At 38.7% G+C, this 22,026-nt stretch overlaps 1 protein-coding gene across 1 annotated transcript in view; it reads left to right on the top strand.

Annotated features, from left to right (window-relative positions):
- The window catches only part of RAP2A (RAP2A, member of RAS oncogene family), a gene marked incomplete at its 5' end in the record, with an annotated part of 29,522 nt that extends 11,126 nt beyond the window's left edge, over positions 1-18,396 (top strand). Inside the window, one exon of the mRNA XM_080363768.1 lies at positions 17,984-18,396. Coding sequence (XP_080219894.1) covers positions 17,984-18,221 — 238 coding nt within the window. The 3' untranslated portion in view covers positions 18,222-18,396. The remainder of the gene's footprint in view (positions 1-17,983) is intronic.
- Positions 18,397-22,026: the final 3,630 nt, after the last annotated feature.

The raw sequence follows: 22,026 nt of genomic DNA, 5'->3' as shown, positions 1-22,026 counted from the left end.
GCTGCAATTGCTGTACTGCTACGTTAAATGCAAGAAACAGTGTTGCCACCACTTGCTTTTATTCCCATGACTTTGTGTGGAAGTGATACCTGTTGTGTTTGCTATTGAGTGTGTTGCTAGATTCACAGAGCAAAGTTTAGTGAATTAGGGCTCTCGAGGGACTTGGCTGCTTGCATGCCTCATCTGTAAATCCCTAGAGAACTTAGGTGTGTGACCCTGTTGCGGTTCCAATATATGGCTCAGCTGGGCTTGCACAGCTGTAGGCTTTCAGGCAGCTACCTTGTTTTGACAAAAACCTTAGATGGATGTGGCCTGTCAAGAAATTAAGTGGGTAGGCAGAAATTTTGTGGAGCAGTCTCTTGGACACAGTTCCCTAAGTCCTTCTGGAGTCCCAGTGTATTTTCCCGCCTCAGTTTTGCATTCAGGTTCAGAAATATTTGCCATCAGAACATTTTCCTCTCTTTACCTCCTGCTTTTTTCACATCAGTTTCATTCCTTACATTTTGAACAGCAAATTCCTGAATGCCTTTGTATGGATCTTGTTAGTACAGAATGTTGAGTAGAATGTAGACTTGATGGTCATATCATCAACAGCATGATCTTGGCAATTCTTGAACTTCAGATAGCTTTCTTCTCTAAAAAATGAGTTTTATGCACAGGTTACATTATATAGCTGATTATAATATTGTTTTCGGAGTAGAATCTGCTTAGGTGGCTATCCTCATACAAATAGTTGTCTGAGGGATGATAGACTCTTTCCTAGGAGGAAACTGAATAAACAGATGACATGAAAACGGCTTGCTGAGAGTCCACAAAGTTTTAATGTTAAACATGAAGAAACTTAATTAGCCTTCATAGGTCTCTCTTCTGTGTTTCTTCTAGTTTATATCTGCAGCCTCACTTAACATGAAATGCTGCAGATGCTCAGCAGGCTATCTTCATATCATCTCCTTCTCCAGTAATTGTTATAAGTTGGCTATGTGAGAATAGGTAGCCTTCTGCTCCTTGATCCTCTGTGTTCTGTAAAATTTAGTCATGATGGCATATTCTGGAATTTCACTCAATCCAAATATTCCCGAATTTGATTCAAATTGTGGAGGAGCTAGGCTGCCTGTTGTTGTGGTTAACGAGTGGCTGTTTTGACAGGATTAGGTTGAAGAACCCTCTGTTGCCTTTAAATATAACATTATGGATCAGATGATATTTTTGCCTGGGCTGTGTAAGTGGATATCTAGTGGTCTTGCCTCTAGTCTGGCACTATGTACATTATAATCATTCTTCCATCTGGGATTGTATAGTCTTTGTTGCTTACTGAAGTATCACTGTCTTATTTTGTAGCTGCTGCAAATTTCTGATGAGTCTATTTACCATCTAGCAGTTTTTAGTCAAACCTCTTGTACCCCTTTTATTTCTAGTGCTCTCCGTAACCAGATTTCATAGCAACCAAAGTCAGATGCTTGCTACCCATCAGCTGATGAGTCTGTCAGCAACTGTTGGCAAGGAATGCTCTTCCTATTACAACTCTGAGTGCCAGTTCTTAAAGGTCTGTTGTTACTGTGGAAATAACTGTGTTTCCACTAGGCCCCGTGCCTCAGATTCTGTGCTGACCATGTAATTGGAGGATTGCTGGACTTGCTCTGCATCTGTATGTGGACGGTTTTCAGGAACCATAGTGAGCAAATGCAGTCCTTGGACAGCTTCCTGATGAATGGCAGCTACTGTTCTTTCCATCTTTTTGATTTACACTGTCGGTTACGTTTGTAATTGCCCAGAGTTCAACTACTGGGCAGCTGTAATGGTTTAGAGACAGGATACATAATGTGAATGTTTAACTAAAAGCAGGGCCCTTTCTCAAGGGAATGAAGTGACTGGCACTTGCAGACAATATGAGCCCTCAGTCATACTACTGAACTATAGTGGACATGTTCAAAATACGATTTTCTGTCTAAAAATTGTATCACAAGAAGCTCAAGGTAAGCAGCATGGTAGTCTGCTCTGATGATGGAAAGGTGGTTCCTCCTGACTGCTTCCTCTTACTGCTTTTGTAACCCTTTGATTAAACAAATCCACATAATACAGTTTTTACCTATGAAAGTTTACAATATAACTGTGTTCTGAAAAGAAAAATAAGTTTATGGAAAGCTGGGGTTGGGATACTTTGACTTAAAAGGTCTGGATTCGTCTGGACTGTGAGAGGGAAGGAGGGTGATGTGCTGTGCTGAGTTGACTGAGAGTGAGTTAATTTTCTCCATGCAGTTAGAAACTTCTGGGTTTTGTAGCTAGTACGGTCATTGTTTGGATTTAGTTTGAGAACAAGATGAGAACACCCTGAGACAGAGTTAGTTTTTAATTGCTCTGGCCTGAGAGCCAAGGATGTTCTGAGTGCTCTGCCCACAGGTGTGAGGCAGCTGGGAAGAGCGGCAGAGATGGGGCAGAGCTTGACTGACATCCGGACTGATCAATATCCTTCCTATTTAAGGAAATTCGGGATCTTTTAGCTAGGAGGACAGGGAGAGAGACGGAGACCTGTTCCAGTTCTGCTCTGTTTTGGTGGAGTTCTATTTGTGAGTTCCCTTGGTTGGGCCTTTCACCATCCTGCTGTTTGCAGAGGCCTCCGGTTCTTTCTGCCTTTTTCTCTCTTTTCTCCCTGGGATTGGCTTTGGGACCAGGTGCTGCTGTCTGGAACTGGCTGCTTGGTGTGGGCAGACTTTATGAGGAATTGCATTGAGTATCTTTTATATTCCATTTTCCATTTTATATATATTGGTAGCAGTATATTAATATTTTATTGTATTATTAAACTGTGTTTATCTCAGTCCACGAGTTTCTCCCTTCCCTTTCAATTTTCTCCCCTATTTGGGGGTGGGGAGGGAGGGAGTGAACAGCTATTGTGGTTTTGAATTGCTGGCTTGGATTAAACCACGACTGGTGCTTATCATGTATTGCAGGGTTTACTGCTCTATCCCTAGTCCTGATACAGACACATTGAGAAAAAAACCCTGGGGTTACAAAGTTATCCCCTCTGGGAATAATTGCTACCTTGTAGACTCAACATAGGAAAGAAAATAGAACTTTGAAAAACAAAATAAAACGAAAAAATGTTTGCCCTGTATTCATTCCATGGATTCTCATCAACTTGGTCATTCAATATGATTTGCTGCTTATTGCAGGATATTGCTTTTTTTATCTTGTTCTAACCCTAGTAAACTGTATTTGGCTAAAATACACAAGAAAATTATCCTTTTTGAGGTGAGTGTATCCAAGAAAGAAAACAAATCACTTAAAGGTGTGAAATCGGAGAACCTGAGCTTATGTTAAATTCTCATCCAGATGGTTTTTAGTCAGAGATAGTGACTGCCATCATGGTAACTTCATCTGCCAAAGAGGGACAACGGAAAGCTCAATCTGGGATGAAAGCTGAGAAGGCACACCTTGAAAATCCTTTATTACTCTAAAATTAAGCATTTGTATTGCCTTCCTAGCTGGGATAATTGGGCTGGTAATTGAAGTCTACATTCTTCTCCCAGAGATGATCAAAACACCTTCCTTGAAAAGACTGACTGTCAGCAAGAGATGTGGTTAGATTAAAAGGACTGGGAACAGTCTGGGCTTCACACCCCCGCACACACCTTCATATTAATTGAAATGGCCTTTCTGCATAGGACAAGTTAATGTGGAAAAAATAATTAGTGGACTATTTTCAGGAAATTCTAGTTACCAATCAGTGATTCAACAAAGAGGGTGTAATAGACATTAGGGTTTGTGGTACCTTTAAGTATAGGCTCTTTCTTAAAAGAAGCCCAACTTTCTCAAATATTTTCTTACCATTATTACTGTTACTTTTGAGGGTTAAGTGTACAAATTATCATCCTTTCTGTACCTAGAATGTGACAAACAGACATTTAAATATTGCAGTGGTGTTTTGTTTCTCAGACGAAAAGTACATTATAGTTTAGCATCTTTCACAAACTGTTTCCTACCTGAATACTTTTGAAAATAAGTTTACTCAGAAAGAGACAACTAAAACGTACATGTTTTACTCAAATGTATGCGTATATGTGTAGGTGGGTTTTTTGGTCTTCAGGACGGTGGTGTCAGGAGCCAGGACAAAAAAAAAAGTGGGTTTCACTAGGTTCTGCAATCATCTTCTCTTCAAAATAGTTCAAATTGACCTTTGTCCATACATGAAACTTTTGTTGCTAAGTGTCTTTCTAAACAAGTTCAGTTAAAACAATGTAAAGCCACATGGTTTGTTTCCTACATAATTTAGGCAATGTTAAAACTGATGTCCTTGTGGGAAGCTGCAACATTGTAGAGAACTTATTTAGGTTGTCCTGGCTTCTTTGTGTTTTTTCTCCCTAAAAAAAAAAAAAAAAATGTCAAGAGATATAGCCTCTTGTTCTGAAGGTTTTGATTCTTCTTTTCTCTCTCGCTCATGTATGCATGTATTGCTTTCTCTACCAGCTAGCAAAGCCCTTCCTTTCCATCCACTTAGCTGAGTAACTGTCCCTTTGGGTGGCACAAGCCATCAGCCAGTGCACGGACACCAGCAAAATGCCAGCGTGGAGCTGCTCAAGTGCCCTGGGTATGCCAACAGGCAAGGAGCTGTGGGCTCCAGCCCTGGTACACCCACTCTGCTGCTGGCACAGCTTTGGCACTGGCCAAAGCAACCATGTGCCTAAAGCCACAGAGATGTGGTGATGAAGTCCTGGAGGTGTCCTGACTGGTGAGGCGTGGCCTAATAGCTGATAGGGTTAACGTATACAAGATTAAAATGGTCTTCGAGGTGACTGAGTGCCACAGAGCATCTTCATAGACAAAAAAGGCTGTCAGGTTAGTAAAACTATTCTGGGAAAAGGGAGCTTTTTTTTTTTTTAAACCTAGAGTAGACCCAAATAAATTAACATTTATGCAGAAGTTAAAATATAAATAGCTCAACATCTGGATGATGAGTCTATCCGAGCTCCTCGTTCTAGCTGGCTTCTTTGTAATAGTTACTCAAATATTAGATTTGCAGTATACACATGTAAGGAATAATAAAATGTTTAGATTGTACTGTTTTAAATACTAGATACCCTATATCTGATATAATTTTGTAACCAAATTATTACTAGAAAAGTTCTGGATACAAGAATGGCTAAACTGTAGTTTCAAGTCTTCCAGGACACTGATGTAGAATGAAGTATTCTGGTGTTTTGTGGTGTGTTTTGGGTTTTTTGGTTTTGTTTGTTTGTTGGGGTTTTTTGTTTGTTTTGTTTTGTTTTTGTGGGTTTTTTTGTTTGCTTTGTGTTTGTTTGTTTGGTTTGGTTTTTATTTTTTTGTTTGGGTTTTTTTTGTTCATTTTGTTTTGGGGTTTTTTTGTGTGTTCTTTTTTTGTTTTGTTTGTTTGGATTTTTGTTATTTTTTGTTTTGTTTTTGTTTTTTGGTGGGTTTTTTTCTCCTGTAAATGGTACCTGTTGTAGGTAGAATGAAAAATGTTCCTAAGAAAATTATTTCTGAAGTTTATACTCAACATAGAAGAGAGGTTATGGATCAATCAAAAACTTATTAAGAAAAAAAAAGAAAAAAAACCCCAAAAACCAAAAAGAAACACACAAGATTATGCAAGCTCTTATTTTTTCTTATATATTCATATTTAGATATGGCAATAGTTTAACTTAACTAGCTGATGTGCTATTTTTGAATCAAATTTCTAGAGTTATAAAGTTGAGTTGTTGAAGATGGTAACAACTTCTGAAAACTGTGGATAAGAAAACCGTGGTATTCTGTTCATTCAAACATTCCAATTATTTAAAGCAGGCTTATGGTAATTAGATAAATAATTCTGTAAGATAAGGGTGACCAGCTTTCTGAAGTCTTAGCAGAATTTGGGTTTTTTACTTTTTCCCAAGTTAGAAGTCAAATGTTCTGGTAGCAACTCAGCAAGAATTAAGAGGCTTTGAGAGTATCTGATAATGAAACTAGTCAAGACCTTTGGATTCACATCTGGTTGTTCATCACTAGTGTCAAATTTTATTTTGGTAAAAGAGGGTTTGAACTATAGTCATAGTACTATTTCCAAAGTAAAAGAGAAAATGATAGAACTTGCACTATTTTCTCCTAAATTGATACACAATACCAGCATGGCTATTGCCTTACAGTTCCTGTAAAACAGTCTATCTTTTAAGAATTACTCAGAGTTGTTACTTAATCGTACCGTTGTGAGGAACATCTGTCTCAATAGGGCATTTTTTACAAAGATTTTTTACAAGCATTGTAGGATATTTTTATTAGCTTGAAGGACATAAAGCTGTGTTCTTCTTTGGTTACTAGGGCAACAAAGAAGTCTCTGCTTCATACTAGACACACAAATTCTCATCAGGCTATGCGATATCATATAAGCTCTTGTATCTATCTGCCTTAGCTTCTACAGGGTGATTGATAAGAGAGGAAAAATTTATGCCACACTGTTTACATCTTAATCCCATTATTTTTCTTTTACTTGAGTTTTAAGTGACCTGAAGCTAAGCTCATTGCAAAAGGTTAAATTTTTTAAGCAGCAAATAAATAAAAGCCACTGTGGTAATGCAGTTCATATCTGTACATAATGCTTGGTCCTACAGACCAGATAATGGCGATCAAAGTGTCAGAGGTGAATTTAGTGATCCAGGCTTGCATATGTTTTTCAGAGGTACAATCTGGGTAGTGCTGGAAGTCAGCAGCTCTGTCTTCTTGGAGCAAGGAGGCTCTTACCTCAACGTGGAGAAGAATTTGCTGCTTTTGTGTGGTTCTGACTGGGTGGCATGACATGATCATTCCCAAACTTTAATCCTTTGGAAGCAGGTGATGCTGCTAAGAAGGTTTTTAATTAATTGTTAGGACTGGTCTTGAAGACTGTAAAAGTGTAATTTTAATGAGCTAGAGAAAATCCTATTAGCATAGTTTAAATAAGTTTTGCAGTGGGATTTTTATTAGTGATTATAAATTAGTTAAAGGAATGCAAGAGAATGTTCACTTTGAAGAGTGAAATAATACCTTACAGGACTACAGTCTTTTGGCCCTTTAAAATTCATATGCATTTGACTATTTTGGTAGCCAAAGTTTTTACTTTGTGTATTCCACTAAAAAGTTTTGCTTTCTATAGTTCAAATAAACAAGGATAAAGAGATTGAAGTTGTCATTAACTTAGACTTGAGCTTTAGTTAATTCTTTAAAAGCTGGTTAATTCACTTTGCTTTCATAATGCTAGGATATATGTCTATCTTGAGTCCTGTAAGTATGATGATGAGTTCTTCTACATAACCAAATAGCTATAAATATTTGTGTAGCTTTGGCATTTATTTCTTAGCCTGTTTTCTATGGAAACCAGCCTTATGCAACTCAGTTGTCTTCTTGTCTCATCTTCCTCTGTTACCTGCCAGTAAGTTTTGAATTCTGTGGCTAAGTTAAACTGAATTAAATGCTGGGACAAGTTCTCAAAGAGGTCGTGGGAGGTCTGTCCTTGGAGGTTGCCAAGAATGACCGTGAGTGAGCTGGTCAAGGTCTTCTGGCTGACCTTGCCATGAGCAGGGGGTTGGACTAGAGACCTCCCAAGGTCCTTTCCCATCCCAGGCCTTCTGTGGTTTGATGTCTGGAGCAAATTACAAATCTAAATAACTATTTTAAGTTCTAGCTGAATTGTCAGTGGGAAAGACACCCTGTCAGTGCTCTAGTTGTGGAAGAAACTGTGGCATGTGCTCAACCCTATTTATGGACTGAAGGATAGTGAGGGGAAGAGTTGTAGGCAGAAGGAAAAGCTAGAGCTTTAGATGTCAGCATTGACTGAATCTATTAGAAACTTGACCTCATAAATTGTCATCCTCATAAATTACTTGCTAGATTCTGTGCTTAATAGAAGGGCCGGATGCTGCTTCAGCTTCTACAGACGGCATATTTACAATATCTTTGTCCGAAAGATTTTTCGTTAACCCAGCCACAGGCATAAACTTTGGTATATCTGAATTGGTACAAATGTGTTTTGTCACTTTTCTTCTCCTGCTGCTTTGTGCGGTAAATTTACAGTATATTTCAAAACATTACAGTAATTAATCTAAAGGTTTTCATGTCAACAGATATACTTCTGAGAGAAACTTCCTGTGACAAAGCATGTTTTGATAGATAAATGATAATGCATATTAGGGTCACTTAAGTTGATTGAATACAACAATGTAATAAATTAAAAGATGAAACAGAATTCATAGATTTGCTCTATGATGTGCAGGAGGCTTATATTGCTTTTAATAGGTATCTGCATTTCTCATTGCCTTTGCAAAGGGACATATTCAAGCCCACATCATCAGAAAAGGCAGGCTTTTTGACCGTGTAGAAGTTGTGTACAGAAAAGCAATGAGGACAAGAAATCCCTCGGTGTCAGCGTATGTTCTAAGATATTGTGAGCCCTTGCAGGTTCTGCTCAAGCCAGGGGAGCTGAAGTGAGGTAACCACCTTGGTTTTGTCCCCCATGCTGATGTTCTTGCTCCTACTCTGAGGCACATGTAATCTAATAGCTTTATTCTTTCTGCTTCCAAGCTTGATGTTGGTGCAGAATCTGCCCTAATGTATCTATTCTCAATGCTTGTAAAGAAAACCTGAAGCTTTATGGTGTTGCATAGCCTGCCACTGAGAACAGCTGGGATCTGGGATGTTTTTTTCTTGAAGAGTGAGCAAAACTGCTAGTGCATCCTTCAGGATGTTCAGATTGCCTTCATCATGAAGGGTGGAAGGCCTCAGAGTTGTTTACATGCTAGTAGGCATTCTGAGGTTAAATCTGAGAACTGTTTTTTTCAGATGGAGAACAGAGGTACAGGGTTCAAGGGACTTGCTGGAAATCGTGCAAGAAGTCTGTAGAAGGGTATGGAACTGAACCTGCGTCTCTGAAATCTGTGTGTCAGCACTCTTCTTGCTTGAAGTTTAATGTGTTTTCTGCAAGGTATCAGAGGATAAAGTTTTAATACAAGTGTTTATGTCTGAAAAAAATGTTCATTTTAAAGAACTGTCTCCTTTTAAGACTTTAGAGACTATCATCTATCTTCTATTTATGTTTTAACTTCACTATCTTCCATATGTTGTACATTTGGTAGGTACTGAAAACTTTAACATATCCAGTCATGGTCATTATATTGGTACAAACATTAATAGATCAGCATGGCATATGGCTTAAAAAAATATTTGAGGTCAGAAAACTAATAATCATTAAGAATAATTTTCAATTACAGACCCAAGTTTAAATACTTAAATATTGGGCCTCATTTTCAAGATGTTGAGCTTTTCCTACAGCTAGTAGCAGCAATTTTCAGGAAAAGCTAGCTGCTCGACTTTAGTGTCTAGAAATTTTGAGCAAGAACTTTGTACTTAAGCAACCATACTGTGCCTCATAATCTGTTCATAATTTTCTTGACAAGTAGATGGCTTTCAATGAAAACTGAGTATAGAGACAGCAACTAATGAAATAGTGCACATGTGAGCATGTCAGTTTTGTGGGATGTTCTGATCTTCCTGTTGCTTTTAGAAACAAGAGCATCAGTCACAATGTAAGAAGTCAGGTAAAACAATTGCCTTGCATTTTACATAGAATTGAAAGTTGTGGTTATTGCTTCTTAAGTTATACCAGGGAATAGAAAATTCTTACTTGAAAATTCCAGTGTTTCTAAGTTGCTAAATGTGGCCAGCACTTCAGAATTTCACCAAGATGATGTTGATGCTTGATTGTATAAGACAAGAATTTTGTTTGGCATAGAGAGGGAACTTAAAGATTAAGATATTGTTGGGATACACTCATAGAGAACCTGCTGCTGAGCAGGTAGATGTTATATATCACTTAGAGTCTTTTCAGTCTTGATAATAGACTTCAGTGTTAGATATGAATTGTAGTGATGCATGCAAGGGAGAGGTGTCCAGTTTAAGGTGAAAGCCAGCCTCTTGTTTGTGAAGGCTTTTGAGCATCTGCCATGGCAGTGGATAAGAACTGCTGTTGTTCCTGTCACAGGCTCCTTCTTGTCATCCCCAGCAGTCCAAGTGCTGTTTGCCTCTCACTCCCTATACCAGCGCCTTTCTGCAAGGGGAACTGGTTACTAAATGTAGTGTAGCTTAAATGTTCAGGGAGTTCTGCAAACTTGCTGAGAAAAAGTCTCCCTCTCCCCTTGGTAATGAAGGATTTTTCTTTAGGGCTTCCCTCTAGTGAACTCTTCTCCCATAGGGCATGTTGGCAGGCTGTTGAATTTTCGGGTCTATTTGCTGTCCTATCGTTTAAGCAGGTGACAGAGCTGAAGATAGGCTTTATCTGCAGTGACTTGAAGAAGCAGGTTGTACATGTAGACGGAGTCTGTTGTTATTCGAGTTGCCCCGTGAGATCTTAGATGCAGAAGATCCTTTATAGATAAGAATTTTTCTCTCAAGTGATTGGAAATTATCTGGCAAGTATTTCAGTGTCCTTTGTGCAGAAATGATACGCATCATCGTGCTGCCTCTGTTGCAGCAAAGGAATGTAGGTTTACTAGATAGACTTTGGATATGTGTATCAGTCCCATCCACCATTCTTGTCCCATGGAAGTTCTTGTCTGTAAGCTGCCTAGAAATAATGTGTTTGAGTGCTTTGGCTTAGAAGTGCTTATAGTAACAGTTGGGAAGCAAAGATATATATTGTTTTGTTGTTGTTTCTTGGGCTTTTGCAACTATTTCCTGTGATTATTTACAAGCACAGTACCCAGGGTGAGGCTGCCAAACAATTTCAGTAGAAGTGGTGGTGTTTGAGACTTTTCCTAGACCTTGAAGCCAAACTGGGAAGTGTAAACTGACTCTAACAACCACAGAACTGAATTGGCTTTCAAGTATTTTATTTAAGTTGAGGTAATTATTTCCAGAAAGCTTCATGCACAAGAACAAAGATAGTTTCTGGAGCCTCATCAAAAGTGATATGGTGTTGTGGTTATTTATTATTCTAATATTATTCTTCAAGTTGTTTTACAATTATTATTTAATTTGCTGTCGTATGAGTAAGTGCAATTATCTTGACTTTGTATACCTCAGTCTATCCATCTGATTCCCAAAGGCTGTTAAGGAGTTTATGTCAAAGCCTAGAATAAAATGTTAGATGCCCAGTCCTGCAATTAGGCCATACGCTGTTCTTTATAGCAAAATAATTCATGACTCAGCCGCCTAATTGCATTGGGACTTCCAATAAGCTCTTTAACATCTACTCATTTATAAAAATGATTTTAAGACTCTTTTTTTTTTAGTTGGGAGTTGTTGCTCAAGTAATTAAATCCTTACACAATATAGCTTACAAAACTGAATATTAAATGCAATAGGTAAACTGGAATGACTTGTTTGGATCAGAACAGTAGGGCTTTTACAGCTGCTCTGTATGGATTAACCTGAGAAGCTGTAATAATTTCCATTAGAGAGCAAAGTGCTCAAACTTTGAAGAAACCTACTTATTTTTAGATTTATGTATCTATCTCCTGACATATTTTATACATATATACAGGTATAGGCACATCTTTGTTGGTATGTGTTTGCAGTACTCCATGGAAAAAGATACAGCTCAGCAGACTGAGCCCTTGCTGTTGATTTAAATGATAGTGTTACTTTTTAAATCTACCAAAATACAAGGAATATCAGGGTTTGGAAAAAGTGAAATGACCTCTCTGCCCAAATTTATTAAGATGACATAGTAATTGCTTTAGAAGTACGTTATATTTCTTCTGTGCTGCTATGATTCAAGAATTGGAAGCTTTCAACAAAGGGTTAAGATTGTTTGTTTTCCCCTTGACAATTCTGTGGTTTTGCTTCATCTTCCCCTGATGGAATCAGACGAGGGAACACCCTGTGTCTTTTCTTATCCTCTGAAGCTGATGTGAGTTTTAACTATCGAGGTTTCAGCATTAAACATCCAAGGAATTGTGTGAACAGCGTAAGAAAAAGTCTTGATGATTACGTTTGGCATATGTTTTTTCTCTAGATGAGGAAACGTCAAGTTATGACACATTTAACTGTAGGCAGTCGAAGTTTGCAAGTTACTTTACAAAATAATGTTTAGTAATATTTACATATGAATTTGTAAACAATCTAATACATTTAACGGTTATTTTTGGTACTTTATTTCATATTGCTCAGAATTCTTTTACTGTGAATTTTGCCAGCATTCTTACCCCATGTTTTTTTGTTAAGTCTAAAATGAAGAATATTTATTTTTACTGACCTTCTGGTATTTGCATCATCATTGTCCCTAATATATTTATCCCTTAAATTACTTTCCTTTTTGAAATACTATCAAAAATGCCAGAAATACGTTCATTAAAAAAAGGGAAAGAGAAGGGAAGATACCCTGTATGTAGAAGAAGGTAATAAAGGTGGTTTAGTACTGGAGACTCCTTTTGTGATTAGGAGCGGTCATCATGGATAGATACCTTTTAGATTTCTGTGGTCCCTGTATTTAACATGTAAAGCTAGAAATCATACATCTTTCCATAAATTTCTAGTTATAAGAAACAGTCTTTAAGAACATGTTTAATTATCTTATTTTTTTTTTATTATACAGAGAGTTTCTGCATTTTGGTTGAACCTCTTTGGCTCTGATATTAAGCTCAGTCAGAAATCCTAGAAAAGATGCAACATTTCCAGAATGTGGAATTAGAAAGCAGGAAGCCATCTGAACTTTTTAATGTCTTCTCCTATACTGGTCCAGCCCTCTTCTCCTCCCCCACCCCCAGTTTTGGGATACTGGGCCATCTTTGGCAAAGTTTAAGGGAAGCAGATCAGTTTATTTGCCTTGGCACACTTTATTTTTTCTTCATTTTTTTTTTATATACACTTTTAAATTTTATTTGTATTATATTACTTTATTTTTATTACATACACTGCACATCATCTTTTGATTTTTATCTTTATCCAATGACAGCTCTATCAAGAAACCTGAGAAGTACCTTGTAAAAGAGATTCACATGTAATGTCAGGTACTGCCCATGTTTCTCTGTCTCTGAATAAGGTTGGAGGTAGAAAACCTAACACGTGAAAATCTCGGCAGATCATGTACATACCATTAATCTTGAGGCTTTCTAAATGTTTTAAGCTGTTATTCAAAGTATACCTATTAGTCTAAACAGAAATGTGGAAGATGTATATGCAGTATGAGGTAAGATAAAATACAGAAACTATTTATCGCTGTGTGATTTGTAAGGCTGTGTGGTCAGTGATGCATGGCTGGGCTACATAAAACATTTAAAGTCTGCGTATTTATTGATTCCATGTGGCCATGGTGTTCCATCCTCAGGAAACCAGAGGGATTTACTGTGGCCTATTAGTCCCAGAAGCTTGTTAAAGATGGATAGCAGGCTGGGGCTTAGCATTGAATAGTTCTCTGGGACTGGGACATACATGCTGGTTGTCTTTTATGGAGCAATGGCTGTATCTTGCCAGTAACGATATCCCAGATATGATGGTATTTGACTCTGCACCGGTGTCTTTCATGGGGCTATAAATTACTGCAGTCGTTTTGTCTCTTCAGGAGTTTCCACTCAGTATCTGTTGCCTTGGAGCCTAAGATAGTGAGATCATTTAAACAGGGTGAAGCACCTTGTTCTTTAAACATATTCTGCAAACACGTGTAATTGGTCTTGCAAAAATTTGTTCCTGAAGAGGTCTTGAGAAGTCAAGCCTTCCCGTGCTGCATTTAAGTCTATTTCTTCCAGGTTTTGCTGTGATCTTTGCCCTGGAACACACACTGCGCTGCGCTGATACAGAGGAAACTGGCAGCAGTTCTCGTTTTCAGGTGGCCCTCCTGCTTTTCATTAGCAATGATCAGTGCTGCTCAGAGCTTTTCAGCAGTCCTGAAAAAGTGGGACTTTCCACCTCTGGGAAGGAGGAGCAGAACGTGCTGCTTCTCCAGTGCTAAGGGGACAGGCAGGGGGAGATGGGCTGCCCTGAAAGGCAAGACCTCTGCCCAGCTCCCATCATGGGCTGAGCTGCCCTTGCACGCATCCTGCAATGGCAGAAGCAGTCTGGATTCTCGAGACTTCGATGTAAGTGGGTTTAGCATCTTTTGTTATGCTAAAAGTGATTTTTGAGTAGGTTAGACCCTACTTGAAGCTTTTGGAAGGGTTTGTGAATTCCTGGATTTGATTTTTCTGGTTATATGGAAGGGTTCTGCATTGCTGCTTGGGCATTTGTTTCTTTTGTAAAGCAGCTTTTTTTCCTGTTGGGTCACTGAAATTCAACAGGGTGAAAAAAAAGTGGGGAAGATATGTTGTTCCCTTCAAATTTAATGAGAGTAATGTAATTCTACCACATATGAGAAATCACCCTTCCCCATTGTGGGCCTGTGCTGCTACACACCATCTCAGTGGTGGCTATGCCAACATCTGGCTGGTCTGAAGCTCTGCAGATACCGAATGGGGCCTGCAGGAGCAGGCAGAAGTCACCTCCAGCAAAATATCAGCAGCTGTGCTAAGGAGAGCATTGGAACAGGGATCTTCCTCATACTCATCAGAAATAAATTTGCTCAGGATAGTAACTGAGGCAGGAAATTCTGGCAGTGTTGGGAGGTAAAGGGTGGAGAGCCAGCTTGAACTTCAGAGCTTGTAGAGCTTTAGTTGAGAGCTACAGCTTCCATGGTGTGTTACCTGAACCTGAAAGCTGGGAGGTACGGTGTAGAGACCCTTAGGTACTCTGAATCATAGAATCACAGAATAGTTTGAGTTGGAAGGGAACTTCAAAGGTCATCTAGTCCAACCCCCTGCAATGAGCAGGGACACCTTCAACTAGATCAGGTTGCTCAGAGCGCCATCCAGCCTGGCCTTGGATGAAGATTCACTGGAACCTATGTGCAGCCACACAGCTTCTGTAAAGGCCTGTTAGTTCATACACGGTCAATCCCTCATCATGGTCATCATCATGTTTGGAGACCACAATTTGCAGACATCTGTCTGGTTTGGCTCTCCAGTGCTTGGCTGGGGTCTGATACTGAACTGGAGCTCCTAAGCCTGTACTGGAGCCTGTATTCTGCTCAGTATCCATGGACTGTTTTCCAATTTGCCATAGTCCAACCTCCATTATTCTAGATAATGGCTACTGACCTTTCTATGTAGAAAGACAATTTGTATGATTATATATGTGCATGTCTACTTATATATAATACAGGCAGTTTTTATATATACTATAGGCAGGCATAAGTATATATTTTTGTATTTTATATTTTTTTATATATATATATTTAATATGGTCACACAGAATATACATATATAAAAAGTCTTTTCTCTGTAAAGTTGACTAATCAAAATTTAGGTAATACAAAGATGTATTTTGCACTTTATTTTTGCTCTGTGAGGAGGTATTTGATAAAATGCCGTAATGAGAGTTTTGCAGATACACTTTCCTACGCAATTTAATGTTGTAAAGTGGTTATTGGATGAATCTGGATTATAAGGTGAATAAGGCTATTGACAGTAGGATTCCCATCTCATTTTAAGTAGTGAATAGGGTAAATGCAAGAGGCAAAAGCAGGAAAAAGCAATACAGAAAAGTGCTTCTGTCTGTTCCACTTAATAGTTCCTAGATGGTCCTGTGCAAATAAATTAAATTAGACTTTTCACATCTATCCTGTCAGCTCATCGTGTCTTCTCTTTACTCTGCAGTACAAAACTTCATTATTTTCACCACTCCATTTCCCAGGTGCCGAGTACTTGGAGTAAACAGATCCTCAGACATTTAGTTGCCCAGCTTTTTTAGAGTTTTTTTTAAGCACTTGAATATTTCAGTAGAATTAGCTAGAAATCTGCAACAAGTATGGGGTTTTTTTCTCCTCATATGTTTCTCAACAAATTGGAGTGATCTTGCAGAACGAGATGAGAGGTCATCTTGTGCTTTAATTATGTCTCATCTAATTCTTCACTGAATGCTTCTCAAGTGGCTGCTTTGAATTTCTCCATTTTTCCCACTGGTAAAATTGGAAAAACGAGAGATTACCTGGAGGATGTGGTGGGGAGTGGGGGGAGGTTTGGGGCCCTCAGATACCAAGAAGTGCAGCGAAGGTGTCTCTGATTCCACTTTTGTTGAAGGGTGTTTAATGCTGTACAGCAAATACAATAGGACACGTGCATCTGAACAATAAAGATAAAAAGAAATATTGAATTGCTGTCTTATCTGTTGAATGCCATCCATCTTATGTAATTAAAGGCTGTGCTATCGTGTGTTTAAACGCGGGAGGACAGATTTCAAGATGCTTGTGTGTATTTTGGTACTTAATTAATGGCAGCTTAGCTCTTGCAAGAGTTCCAAAGGTATCATTGTGCTAAATACTGTATATCCACAGGGTAAGAAATGGATTGTGTCTCTTCAGATGGTAAACGAGGATAGGATAAATGGTGAAAGTGAGAGGAATTCTCAACAATTATTGACCGCAGCCCTAGACTGTGGAGTAAATGACATTCCTGTAGTTAGCAAAGAGGCATAGCAAAGTTTAGAATTTCAGCTGCATCTTATGACATAGTTGGACCAATTTTTCATACTGCTGGGGTGACATAAGAGTTGCTGAGGTGGCTGGAGAAGTGTTTGCCCTTTTATCCTGACTCTGGGAGAGCCCACCATCCCTACAGTAAAGCAAACGGGAAAGCAGAGGTTCCCTGTTCCAGTGCTGAGTCTTGACAGCCAAGTTTGATCATGGCTGGTAGGTGAGACCAAGCTGCTGGATGTTCCTCTCACCCAGCTGAGGGACATGTCCCAGTGCTGCCCTGCTGCCCTTCCCGGGAGGCAGGGAGGGTGGGCAGGAGGGATGGAGAAAGAGTTGTAGGTGGCTTAAGGACAGTGACATCTTCAGCTGGGACTGTTGTTTGCCCACAGCTCAGTCTTGCTCAAGTGACTGAACTCAAAGAGTACTACTAAGCTAACGTGAAGCAGAAAATCAGGTTTAAATTAAGAGGGAAGCATCTTGTTTCTCTTGGTTTAGTTTAAAGTGCTAGAAGCCATAATCAATTTTTTTTTTCTCAGTCTTTTTTGCTTTCATAAGAAAACCCGCATAAGAGTATTTTGGAAACAGGCCCAATGTTTTCTTCTCTATTATGGCAAACCTGTAAATTTAAAACTTGACTGAACACTTTAGTTGCATCTTTCAAGAAGGGTTCTATGATTCTGTGGTTTATGCCTGCGAGGATGGAAAAAAAAGTAAGGCAGGGCAAGGATCTCCACACAAGGAGGTGCAAAATAATAAATTCCTTCATAGCTTATATGATCTGTTGTGCTGTCCAAGTTGATTATGAGGCAGAACTGTGATAGTATTGCTTGCAACATTTTTTTTCCTTTTTGGCTTGTTTAACTGGCATAATGATATGAGTGCTGCAAAGGAGAGTTATATATTCTGTGTTAGCCAATACATGGTTTTATATAACAATATTTCTGGGTATATACAGTACTCGAAGTAGGCTACATTTCCTGAAATTTCAAAGGAATTTACTGGCACTTTGGTTTTCTCCATTTTATTTCTCCTCTGAGAGTCCCATATATATTAAGCAAAGATAAATGTACGTTTGAAAGAGAGAGTGGTGCATCCTTATCACAGGCAGGAAATACAATATGATACCTGTTGAGGGAGGAGGAGGACCTAATGTTGAGGGGAGGGCTGGACATCCATCCTGTTCTTACACCCTAAGTGAAATTGCCAACATAAAAAATGTTGTTATATTCCTAGTTTTTGTATTGTTGAAGTGTTCCTGGCAGATTTCCTGGCAGGAAGGAAAATTCAGAGGCGACGACATTCCCTAGAACTGTAAGAAAGCTCAGAGTGGAGGGGAAGATAAGCAACAAGTTGTGAAATATGCAGAGCATTTTTTCAACATAAAATTTTCAAATCATCCAAATGTCTCTTTCCTATTGGGTCTGTACTGTTTGCAAATACAATAGATGTTTACATTTGGAATGTTGCCGTTTTTAAAATATAATTGCCTTTTTCTTTTTCTTTTTTTTTTTTGAACTATAGGTATGAGAAGGTACCAGTAATTCTGGTTGGTAATAAAGTGGACCTGGAAAGTGAGAGAGAAGTATCATCGAGTGAAGGCAGAGCCTTAGCTGAAGAATGGGGCTGTCCCTTTATGGAGACCTCTGCTAAAAGTAAAACAATGGTGGATGAGCTCTTTGCAGAAATTGTTAGACAAATGAACTATGCAGCACAGCCAGACAAAGATGATCCATGCTGTTCTGCGTGTAATATACAATAGCATTAAAAATGACCTAACCTGGACTTGATTTGCAGAAGTTTTGTAAGGTGGTAAAACCGTCTACTTCACTTCCTGGTTTGTGGGTCACTTGAAATACATCTGTAGTGAAGTAGCAACATTAACTCAGAGCTGAGCATTGGAAGTCAATCACTGACTCTGAATATAATTGGGTTAAATGACCACATCTCACCCGTTTTTCCCTTTGAGCACCTGTGATTTTATGGCATAGCCAGTTGATCTACAGGGTCGTTCCGGTCAAGCGTATGTGTGTTGTCACGTCAGACAGCACCACAGCAACTATTTCCGAAGAAGCTGGACAGCTTTTGGAGGTGGGGAACAAACACAGTGGAGAGAATATCTCTGAAGACCATTCACAACTGGCATAAGCGTGGAAGAAGAGCCAAGTCTTTCAGTGTCCAATTCCCATGCTTCAGGATGTGCCCTATTGCTTGTGGCCAAGTTTGTTGAGTCAAATATGTTGATTTCACCAGAACTTCCGACAGTGTTAGAGTAAGAGGCTACCAGAGACCTATCTATTTTGGATTTTTTCTCAAAATTCTTGCTATTATTTCTACACTTTATCCCACATCTTGAAATAGAAAACATTGCACCAGTGTGTGAAATGAGGGGCAAGATCTGAAAACAAATGACAGGTGAAGAAAGAGTCTGGCATTGGAATGTTTTAAGTCTTTCATTTTGCTGCTCAGAAATGGAGGATCGCTTCAGGTTTTGGTCTGCAAAAAGCCAAACAAACCCTCTGTTTACAAAGCAGGAAGCATCTTTATTTATCACTTTACTGAACCAGGAGGAAGCAACTGTGATGAAAAAAAATTGCTGAGCCTTACTAACAAGGAACACTTTAATAGATTAACTAGTACCATCTTGTAAGGAAAATTAAGCCATGTTGCATCCATATATTCCCTTCTGCAGAAACCTCGTGGGACAGTATGAACATCCTGCATTTTTAAGTTTGTTAAAGACAACAGTTTTTCTTGCCTTGAAGGGCTACGTTCTCTGGTGTGATCCCTAACTAACCTTTGAAAATCACGTTTGCTATTTGATAGCTTTAATGTTGAAAACTTACACTGAATAACCATGTGAAATCATTTGGTTCAGAGGTGAAATAGTGACGGTTGTAATTCCTTAGGTGAGTGTGGAAATGGCTCTTTAATTGCCTGACACACTATTCAAAGGTTGCCCCAATTATTGGAGTGTTAAATGGTGGGAGCAAATATTTTATTTTGAAAGGATGCTCGAGCTCTGACTTGCTAGTTTCATAGCAGTGAAGTATTTATCATTTGCATGACTAATGGCACAGAAATACCTATTCCGAAGTCTTACAATCAAAGTATAGAAGAGTTTTCAATCACAATGTTTAGATTTTAAATGCTGGAGAGATTGTCTTGAGCTGGGTCTTTTATAGCTAAAATTGGCCATAAAAATACAGAGTCACTGAGCCTGTGGTCTAAATAACACCATGTGTTTATTAGTTTTTCAATCTTGTGCAGTAACAGTGTAGTTCCTTGTGTTTAAATGAGTGAAAACCGAGGTGCTGGGGTGTGTGTGTGTTGAGCGTGTATGTGTGTGTATATGGCCCTTAGAAATGCTGTAATTGGAGTTAGGTTCGAGAGTTTTGCCTCCATCTGCAGAACTTCCTAAAAACGCTCTCATCTGCCACAAAGGAAACTTGAGTACAAAACGCCTCGCAGATTTTCATCCTTAAGTATCCTTAACATTTTGAATTCTCGTTCAGTGGATGATTGCTAAAGGAAATCACATTAATGGAAGAGAACGGGCCATCTCTGCCCTTAGTCTTTCAAGACCTTTCCACAACCAATGTATCCAAGGGCATTAGATGTCGCAAAACATTAAGCCTTACTAGAACGTCAGTGTAGCCCGTTTCCCTCCTACCTGGCAGAGCTTTCGTTACTCTACGTTGTTCTCGTAGGGAGATAGGCACACCCTTTATTTCTGGCATCTTAATGCCCTTTTTGGGTGCTCTGAATCGCCCTCCTTAGAGGCACCTACCTCTTTCCGTTGACTATATAGCAAACTTAGGCTTTTAACTTTGGTCCTCCGAGTCACACAACTGATATGCCTAAACTAGATGGTATGAATGTTCTCTTCCCCCCGCCCGCCTAGTGTGTCAACCACCGTGCTTAATCAAGATGCAAGATGTGGAATTAATGATATTTTGATGTATAAAATATCTAGATTGGGAAACGGTTTATTGAGCAAGTACAACCTATCTGTAAAACAGCTTGTCAGTGCGAGATCCACTGCGTAAGCACTCAAAGAAAATCCCCAAAACAACCCCAAATTTGAAACTGAATTGGAAGTGTGTGTTATGCAATGTTGTTTACAGAAATGTTAAAATCTTACCTCACAGATTGTTCATCAACCAAGAAAATGGCATGAAGTACAATATGAACAGACTAACATTAAGTTCAGAATACAAAACAGATGGGCTTTTAATATAGAGAAAATTGCACAGTAAATTTTTAAGCAGAAAATACTAATGAAAATATCTCCCAGTCTTGTTCTTCATTACACTCTTACATTTTCAAAACCGTAGGCCGTAAGTAAGCTACCACACAACGCAGCGGGGGGAAAGCGTAAGTGTTGTTTTTCGTTGTATAGTTCTGAGGGAGTAGTTATGCACTATTTGTATTTCCACTAATGTGAAGGTAGTGGAGCTTGAATCAATGACAGTTGCACTCGACAGAGATTTTTTCCAATTATTGGGGGTAGTGGAAAGGGAGGCCAGTGACCCATAGAGTAGCCGTGTGGTTGCCCTCCAGGAGTCATTGGTCTTGGGTCACTGTTTCATTTGTACCCTGGTAGGATTATACCAATTATAGCGTTTGAAAGTTTCTTATAACATGCCTTAAAATATTATGATTTGTTCCAAAGACCCACTCTTCCTTTGGCTGTTCTTGTAGAGCTTGGTACTTTTCTACAAAGACAGCATTTCTCCAAATTTGTTGTGTTGGTTTTTGTTTTTTTTTTTTTTTTAAAGTTGCAACTTTTATTCTTTTAAGCTATGATAGTGAGAGCAACTGTTTCCTCTTTCTGTTAAAAATACACAGAAAAACTAGTCAAAGCAAACAAACCAGGATCAGATCAAGAGTGTTAAACATAATTGCATTGGGTTTTGTTTTGATTTTTTTCCCCCCTGTCATGTGTTTCTCCCGGCCTGCCCTTTCAGAGCATCAACAAAACTTTTGGTGACGCTTTCTGTTCTGTTTCTAGCCTCTCCCTAACCCCAGTGCTACAGTTGCCATTACTTTTCTGTGGGAAAACTACTGGTATTTGCTTTCTTGTATAGAATGTTGCCTAAAGATGTCAGCCATTTGGTTGGGGGGTTTTGTGCATGGTTTTTTTTTTAATTTTTATTTTTTTATTCTTTTTTTTTTTTTACCAGTGTGCCATCAAAGCACTGGTTAGGCTTTAATTGTGAAACTCCGCAACAAAAGCAAATGTTTGACAACTGCAGGAGGCTTTATCTGCATTGTTGTGCATCTGTTAATTCTTGATCAGGGTTTGAAGAAAAGACTGAAGTGGGTTCTGAAATCAGGCTTAACGCTGTTGATTTGGAGTTTCCCAGGGGTGAATTAATGTGTTTCACAGTTAATTGTTGAGCTGTAATACAACTGGCAACTTAAAATGGGGCAACAGTTTGTTTTGTAACAATGTCAGTTGTTTAAACCTTGATGTTTCAAATAAAACAAGAATTGTACATAGAACTCAATGCAAACTCAGCAGTTGTATTTGGAGTTAAATTATTTTAACAAATAAATTTATT

This window comes from Nesoenas mayeri (assembly GCF_963082525.1).
Source record: "Nesoenas mayeri genome assembly, chromosome: 1".
In the NCBI taxonomy this organism is placed as follows: Eukaryota; Metazoa; Chordata; class Aves; order Columbiformes; family Columbidae; genus Nesoenas; species Nesoenas mayeri.
This window is presented reverse-complemented; position numbering and strand designations above follow the sequence as displayed.